Source organism: Puccinia triticina, chromosome 12A, assembly GCF_026914185.1.
Source record: "Puccinia triticina chromosome 12A, complete sequence".
Lineage (NCBI taxonomy): Eukaryota > Fungi > Basidiomycota > Pucciniomycetes > Pucciniales > Pucciniaceae > Puccinia > Puccinia triticina.
In genome coordinates, this window is record NC_070569.1 from 3,366,059 (window position 1) to 3,375,142 (window position 9,084).

A 9,084-nucleotide genomic window follows, 5' to 3' on the forward strand; every position below is an offset into this window, starting at 1 on the left:
AAGGAGGTTAGCGTCCGGAGGATCAACTGGGAGGCGCGGAAATTTGTCCACGTGAGGTTGATAGTAGTCCTCAATCCCCAACTGGAAATAAAAGTGGGGGCATCCTTTTCAGAAATCAGTCTGAACCCATGTTTGCCGCACATCTGAACTAGATACTTTGCCTCTTTATGGATGTGTGTGTAGCCCGGTGGGTTCCAAGACCGGTGGTGGAGGTTCAAGTCCATTCCAATGACCAATGCCACGCGTCGGTCGTTGGCGGCCTCCAGCCAGCTCCTGATCCGGTTGACTCCCTCGGTAGTGCCTGGTGGGTTGTAAGCGTTCAGAATCCGCATCTGGGTTCCTGTCAGCAAGGTCAACTCTAAGGCAATGAAAAACTTACCGCTGCCTCCCAGGACCTTAATGTCCTGAGAGGCAATTGACTTCCAAACGTAAGTCACCATCCGGTGCTTGTCCTTGAGATCTGTTGGTTGATGTTCTGGGCTACAAAAGGTCCACCAAGCCTCGTGGTTGGGAGGAAAGCAAGTCAGCGGATTAACCCAAGGTTCTTGAATAATAAGAGAAATCACTGAGCTTGGCTCAGTGTTGAGAATACTATAAGTTGTTGCTTGGCTATTATGGCAGTTCAACTGCACAATAGAAGAGGGCACGAAGTCTTTATTGCTAGGAACAAAAAGAGGAGTATCTACAACTGAGGAGCTAGGAACAATAGGGGTTAGTATCGGGCCTATATTATTCATTGCAAAGGTGATTCTTAGAAAGTAGCCATGCCTGTTTCACCTCACACGCCTTATCAAAAGGCGTGTGGGTTTCCCAAACTCCCTTCCCCTTGCCAGCGTCCTTACAGATCACACACAGCTTTCTGCCTGAGCTTGTTGCCTCCTGGCAGTCCCGAGTCTTGTGCTTTGCACCACATTTACCGCACTTCGGGTCCACCCGGCACCATTTGCCAAAGTGCCCCATTTGCAGGCATTTGAAGCACTGCGGCGGCAATTTCTTGAATCGTTTGGCGCTATGAAAGCACCCTCTCAAAAATAAGCCCCGCTGCTTGACTAATAGGTCAGCAGTTTCAGAATCAGTGAAAGATATAATGATAGTACCGGCCTGCCAAGGGTCCGTTGGGTCCCTGGAGCCTCCCAGCCATCAGATCCTGAAGTTTTTTTCTGATCCAAAGTTATTGTTGTCCGCAGCAATGGCAATCTTACTTGCTGCCGCGTTGACATTGAATGTCCGAGGAATTCCATGGGCCAGGACAGAGTATGTACTTGGCGACGCCTCCAAGTCGGGGTGAACCTGCTTGCTCCACTCATGTTTATTGCGCATCAGCCATTCTTTGTGTTGGCGGTTTTTCGAGTAGAAGGACACGTCCCCAGATGGCAGGAACCGGACAGCCTTAACCGTAACCTTCTCGCCCTGGACGGTGGCATTCATCTTTTCAAGGACCTTGTTTGCTTTCTGGACAACAATTTCGGCATCTACTTCCTTCAGTGGTGTGGTGCCCGCTTGGGCGTGAATGATCCTCAGGCCCGGTCAAGCCGCTGTCATCTCAGTCTTGGTTGGAGGGGGGGCGGGGCTTTTGGCTTGGCTGCAGTCGATGCGTAGGATTTGACCAGTGCGGGTTGTTTTTGCGGTAGTTGCCCTGCCTCAATGGTTGTGACGCGTCCCGGTAGCTTGCAAAGGTCCGCCATCGCGAGTTTCATCTCCTGCATGGTCTGGCGCATTTCTTCCATCATTTGTAGGATCATGCGCTTTTGCTCAGCTTTGCTGTCTAGGAGCTGTAGTAGTAAGGACATGAGCATTGTGTTCATAACCACTTTCCCATCATGGGTTTGGTTTTCTGGGCGGTCCAGAAGGGATCTGAGGAATGAAGCCAATGTGGGCTTGGTCGCTGGAGCCGCAGGGGGCGCTGGCAGACGGGTATCAAGGAGTCGTCGCGGTTCAGAGGCAGAGGTCATGACAATGTCCGGCGACGCGTTGTTGGCGGCATGCGCGTCTTGAAGGTTGTGGATTGAGTCCGAGAGGACCTGAACCAATTCAGAGCGGATACCGGGAGGGGGGTTGAGGGGGGGGGGGGGGGGGGGGTCGCCAGTGGGCATGGGGAGAGGAAGTTCTGTCAGGGGTGAGGAGTGTATTTGGGATTTGGGGGTGTGGGGGGGTAGATTTTAAAAAAATTCAACGTGGTTGCGGACAGAACTGGGTGAAACCTTAAAACGCACAACCGGTGAGTCTCTATAGTGACTACAGGACACAAGAAAGAAGGGGGGAAATAGTTGGATTTCTTTGGATAAAGAAAATACAACTATGAGAGAGATAGAGAAAGAGAAAAGAGAAACGGGACAGGATCAGGATAAGGAGATATACTAGGTTATTCTAGTGGGAATGCACGTCCACTGGCAATGCTACTCTTCAGAAGAGTGCTGCTAAGCTGTGCTAGAAAGTGCTACAGCCTCCTCTCACTAAATAAATGTGGAGGGTCTCTGGATTAGATAAGTTTAATCCAGCCACAATTTTTTAGCTTCCTTCTGGATAGTCAAGGTTCTTAAAGGGAAACCTGAGGGACAGCCCTGTAACCTAGATTTGAGGCAAAGGCCAGCAGATAAGAAGGGACAGCCCTGTGATCAAGAATGAGGCAAAGGCCAGCAGATATGGAGGGACAGCCCTGTGATCAAAAGAAGGCAAAGGCCAGCAGAAAAGAGCAGATCAAGCAAGACACAGAGTTGTACCTCTGAGATAAACAAGGTTCAGTGAAAGAGGTTACTTACTGTCAATATCCTAGGCGCCTGTGACGGTAGGTATACTGGGAGTGTTGTAAACTCTTTGGTGGTGATCCTGGGGTTATCTGGGGTGTGGTTCTGGTGTGCTGAAGTCTGTGGATCCTCCAGCTGCACGGGGGATCCTGACTTCGAAAATTTTCAAAGTTGAATGACATAATCACACATGTACATGTGGTTTGGAGCGCTCAGGCGCGACTACAAGGCGCTGCTGCGCATGCATGTCACAAACCACAAACTCTATGAAGGAGTAGAGATATTGGAAAGTGATCAGTGAACACTAGGGTCAAAATTGCATGAGAAATCAGAATCTGAAGTCAAAACAACCTTATGTCTTAAGGATAAAAATATATAAACACATTTAGGTATAAAATGGAGATAAAAGGCAGACTTTAGGCCAGCTGCGCTGGCTCTAAGGCTGACACCCGCCCACTTTGCAATATGCCAAGCGGGGGTTGGGAGTGTGCCAGGTGGGCTTGAGGATTGGCCAAGCGGGCTTTCGGCCATGCACGCTTGGCCTTTTTTTGGCCAAACTTTGGTGAGTGCCCAGACGGGCTTGCAACAGGCCCTGGAAACCCCCCATAAATGGGGGTAATGTAAAATCCAGAATTTCGTCAAAATTCATACATTTTTTGACTTGATTCATACACGTTTCATGCCTACACTCAGGGGATTTTCCAGTTTTTCATACATTTTTAATGCCTACCATTGCTGCCAAGGGGGGGGGGGGTGCAAAAAAAAAGTCTTGGGGACACCTGCAAGGTGGGGTACCAAAAGTAAGGGCCTGTGCTTCAATTTTGCAAATTTCCACTTTTCTTGTCCTCTATCCAAAAAAATAAAACAATAGAAGGGTTCAATTGTTGAAATTCTTCACTTTTGGGCTCAAGAATGCCTTCTGGTGATTTTCAGCTTGAGTTTTAAGAAGTATTGAGGGAGATAAAACTGGTGAATTTCAATTTTGATGTCCTATGCCAATGGTACAGGCCACTACAAACATTTAGGCTTTGTTTGGAGCCAATATAAATATATGTGATATAATCATTGGTTAATTCAATGAAAACTGCAAAATTCAACATAAAGCCTCCAAATATTTTTTCTAGGCAACCTGCAGTACTGGTCTCTTCAATTATGAAGTCAGATTCAACTGATTCAGCCATATTCAGTACTGTAGTACCATTACATTGCTTTTGACCAAAACAAAGCAATATAATGGTTTTACGGTGCTGAAGATGGCTGAATCAATTAAATCTGACTTCATAGTTGATGAGATCAGTCCTGCAGGTTTCCTACAAACAAAATTGGATTCTTTATGTTGAGTTTTGTGTTTTTAATTGAATTTACAAATGATTATATCACCTATATTTATATTGGCTCCAAACGGGGCCTTATTATTTCGCAAATAAAAGTCAACATGAAAAAAATAAAACCAAAATTTCACTCAGGGGAACAAACTGAGCATGCTGAGCCAAAAAAATAAAATGTCACAAACTGAGCAAAAATCATTGGACAATGTTTTGGGATGGTTTTTTTCACGGGCCTGGTGGGCCTGGAGCGGGCTTGAGCGGGCCTTGAGCGGGCCTGAGACGGGCCTGCCCCAAAAGCACATTGGGTCAGTATTAAAGGAGTTTTGCCTTGCCCTGGGAGCTGCTGGGTCTTTTGATGGGCCCAAAATCTCAACATGGGCTTTTGGTGGTCTAGAAGTATCAACCCGGGCCACTGAATAGCCCATGGGCCTTTGAATTCCCAAAAAGCCCACCATGATCCCCCACATAGCTATTGGGCTCTTGGTTGCCCATGAAGATCCCTATGGGCCAACAGATACTTCCATCATGGGATCCCATGGGCTTTTTGCCTCCTTTCTGGGCCACAAAAAGCCCATGGGGAGCTTTTTGGACCACCAAAAGCCCATGAGGATATCTGTTGGCCCATGGAGATCTTCATGGGCCACCAAAAGCCCATGAGGGTATCAGTTGGCCCATGGAGATCTTCATGGGCTACCAAGAGCCCATTAGCTATGTGGGGGCTCATGGTGGGCTTTCTGGGAATTCAAAGGCCCATGGGCTATTCAGTGGCCCAAGTTGATACTTCTAGACCACCAAAAGCCCATGTTGAGATTTTGGGCCCATCAAAAGCCCCAGAAGCTCCCAGGGCAAGGCAAAACTCCTTTAATACTGACCCAATGTGCTTTTGGGGTAGGCCCGTCTCAGGCCCGCTCAAGGCCTGCTCAAGCCCGCTCCAGGCCCGCCAGGCCCGTGAAAAAAAACCATCCCAAAACATTGTCCAATGATTTTTGCTCAGTTTGGGACATTTTATTTTTTTGGCTCAGCATGCTCAGTTTGTTCCCCTGAGTGAAATTCTGGTTTCATTTTTTTTATGTTGACTTTTATTTCTTTTTTGGGCAAAATAATAAATGTTTGTAGTGGGCCCTAAGACAAGGTGTGCTGCTGAGGGGGGGAAGGGGGCTTTTCTGGTGCACTCTCAGGAATTTCATACATCTTGGTTACTACCCTCCCTTACCCAGGAAAAATTTCATACACTTGAAGTGCTTACCATTGAGGCCAAAAAAGCCCATTCATACCATTTTTGTGCCTACCATATTGGGTTTTTGCCAAAAAATTCATACATTTTCATTACCCCCATTTATAAGGGGTTTCCAGGGTCCTGCAACACCATACATAAAATCCCCATGCGGATGGCCAATTGGAATAGCCTATGTACATATTCCGATCGTAATCCGAGCTAGTTTAGCCCAGACCAATCTAGCGACGGATGCGGATGCTCTGAAGAGCCCCGCTTCAATCCCGAAATATCCGCCCATATCCGCAGGTTTTGGAACCTCGGGCTTCAGATATCTGGCTTGATCCGCGGTCCCTTACCCCACGCGGGCTACTGGGGGTTGAAGTGCCTAGCTGAAAACTATCAGACTCGGGCAACCGCGAAAGCAAGCATGATCCTCAAGTTGGAGCTATCCTCGACCCTCGCCATCCTGGCCCTTGTCACTCATTATTTGGCAAATGGTTAGCCCCAATAAATAAACAAAAAAACCCACAACGATGACAAGATTGAGACCCGAGAAAACGATGATGATAGACTAACAGAAGGGTTTTGGTTTTGGGATCCGAATATTTCTAGCTCATAATGAACCAGAAACAGAAGACGAAATCAGGAATTATCTCGACTCACAACGTTCAATCTATCACTGCTACCCCGAAATCTTGAGTCAAGTAGAACAACGCAAATCAGCGTTTCTCAAAGCTTCGTCGACCGCCCAATTTGTGGATCAAACGGCCTCTTCAAAACTCGACACGCTCGAATTTGGCTCTTCCGCACCGGAGCTTCCACCCGATCATCAGTTTCCTGATTCTCCTTCAAACCTCATCTGCACCCAGAACCCTAGCCGGCTGTCGGCTAAAATCAACAAAATTCGTAACTCAACTTGTGTACTGTGTGCGTGGATCTACATCTTCTCTCTACTTTAATATCTCAAGATAATGTTCCAGAAAGAAGTACATCAAATCCACATATATAGGTATCTCTCCAGATAGGTCCTCCCTACACAAATCGGGACAAAAGACGAAGTACAACCAGACGAAATCACTCTGCCACTTTCTGAGTTGAAAGCACCGAAAATCAATCTGATCACTTCACTTTTTACGTTTTTCATTGCATGAAACCAGCTCCGATCGTTCGTGCTGGGCCTTATTATCACCTAGAGGGACATCCAATCAGACAGGACTTGGCTGAATGGCAAGAGGGATTACCACTTGTACGTAATTGTTTCCCCAGAGTTTTGTTCGTTCGTTTTAATGAGCAAAAACAGGTCGGAAGGAAGTAAGAATTTGCAACGGTTGACGGCAAAAATGTAACTAACACCACAATATCCAAACAACGTCCTGCGGGTTCTAGTCTTTAGACATTGGGGTGATCGATGTCACGACGTGTCAACCGGTTCAAGGAGTACTTGTAGATATTTGGCATGCAAATGCCACCGGATTCTATGCTGGCCATCCAAGTCCGCCAGAGGGTTTCGAAAAAGAGAAGCCTCAAGTTGGTGGTGCAAGGGCTGGACTGTTGCCTGCTTATCCCCGGAAGCTCTTTCATGAGCAATGGCTTCGGGGGGCTTGGCCTACGGATAAGAAAGGCGTGGTCCGCTTCAATACCATCTTCCCGGGCTATTATACTGGTCGCGCAACACGTAAGCGTTCTCACACCAAGCGAGGAGAAAAAACATTCATTACTACTGTTTCTATTTCTGGTTTATGAATCGGCAGAATGATACCGTTTTTTTTTTTTTTTGGAACAGATATTCATGCAGAGGTTCACATGGACTGGGAGGTAACTTCGAATGGAACCTTCAGATCTGAAGATGTACAATACATTGGACAGTTCTTTTTTGACGATGAGATCAACATGAGTGTAGATAAGATGTGGCCGTATACCCAAAACCCAGTCGAACATAGAACCCGGAACTGGAGAGATTCCCTGAAAGTCTTCCAAGAGTCAAGCGCCAACGGATTTCAACCGACTATGGATGTCGTGAAGGTCGGCTCCGTTATCAACCAAGGGCTCGTTGGTTTTATGACGATTGGTATCGATTTGTCCCACCGTTTTGAGCATCATTATAATCCCATGAAGTCGGATTGGGATTTTTAGAGCTTCGTCTGCACTCATACTTTTACATTAAATCTCTTCTTACTCCCTATCAGACAAATCTTGGTCGAACATTGCTCCTTTGGGTGTCGGATGGAACTTGACAAACCTCTTTTATTCCTTTATCTCGCACTGGTTTAACCCATCAATCTCATCTTTTCATCATTGTATTATATACATGTAAGAACAACATTTGGGCTTGATGCGGAAGATCGATTGCTGTTTATTTCTGGTCAATACTCAGTACTGCGAGAGTAAAGCAGAACACCTAGGCCGCATCAATATGTTCTGCATCAATTGTATCATTTCATGATAAGGATACCCCTGAAGGAGTTCAAGCCCTTGGGAGTGTTGCTATGAGGTTTATATTTTTGATAAAATGCATAGCAGCAAGTGATCAAACCAATCAATTAATCAAATTCACAGTTTTTGTAAAAAAAAAATGTTCATAAACACCTCAAAATGTGCTTTAAAGTTTTGTAAATTTCAACTGTGAACCCCCCTATTTAAAAATTGTATTCAGGGAAGGAGCATTGGTATAATTAGCAAAATGTGTGATTGGATGATGTACTTGAGATAGGTAACAAAGAAAAACAAACATTGAAGGCAGAAAATGACTTCCCATCAGCATTTAGAGAGCTCTAGATGCCCCTTGAACTCTGAAATCAAGACACCTACCAAAACAATAAACAACACATGAGAGCAATGAGCTACAGGCTTAGCAATTCACTTCCCTTTTTACTGCAAATTACAAGTTTGGGTGTGTAAATTGAGATCTGCAAGGCTCCCAGACTCAACATGAAGTCATCCAGTACTACAGTGGGTGGTTACATGTTGTGTTATCCATGCTATTTGCTCAACGTAACTACCTGTGTTATCCACCACACCTTGTTACAATACAAGTAACAGGCCGGTTAAGTGGCATATCTTTAGCGTAACGGTGTTGGAAAAAGACCCGTTACACTACATTATTGCTTGGATAACACAATAACAAGCCCTTAAGGGCCATTTTGGAGCTGAAATTGGCTTGTTATCTGGCGCGCCGCGGGCCCCAATACTGCAACAAGCAGAAAAAAATGATTCAAGCAGTGGTGCAATAATGTAGCGCACCACTGTTACAAGTAACTGTAATGATAATGGCTTAAAACCTGTTATGTTACCTTTATTGGTACTGTTACCCACCATTTGGCAGTAGTCAGATAATTCAACACTTGATGTTTCAATTCATAGATTCAAGAATTACTTCAAATCTTCTGGCACACACTTTAACAGTCACAGATAAATATGTGTGATTCCATGGAGGTAACTTTCTATTATTGCATGTCAACTGGCAGCAGTTTCTTGTTTTTTTTTTTTTTGACAGTTACAGATAAATATGTGTGATTCCATGTATGCATAACTGTCATCCCATTCATCATACCAGTATTAGGACTTATCACCAGGAAAAATAAGTTGGCAACAGACATCAGGTGACATCAAGCAACAATGTCTGTCACTTTTTTCCAGCTGTGATGCTACCACTAAAATGGCCCCTTTGTTTACTACAGGGGGATTTCCATGTGTACAACTTTGCAAATGTTGAGTATATCATTGTAATTAGGCTGATGCATCACCTGTAGTCCAGTAACAGCTTATTTTTCCTGTTGTCTATCTCTTGTCAGTAGCA

General features: G+C 45.4%; 1 protein-coding gene across 1 annotated transcript; it reads left to right on the forward strand.

Annotated features, from left to right (window-relative positions):
- Window positions 1-5,715: 5,715 nt before the first annotated feature.
- Window positions 5,716-7,421, forward strand: PtA15_12A301 (uncharacterized protein; the record flags this gene model as incomplete). Its single annotated transcript, XM_053161896.1, has 5 exons — window positions 5,716-5,785; window positions 5,901-6,215; window positions 6,446-6,534; window positions 6,675-6,963; window positions 7,072-7,421. The coding sequence occupies 5 exons, from the start codon at window positions 5,716-5,718 to the stop codon at window positions 7,419-7,421; spliced, it is 1,113 nt and encodes a 370-aa protein (XP_053025867.1).
- Window positions 7,422-9,084: the final 1,663 nt, after the last annotated feature.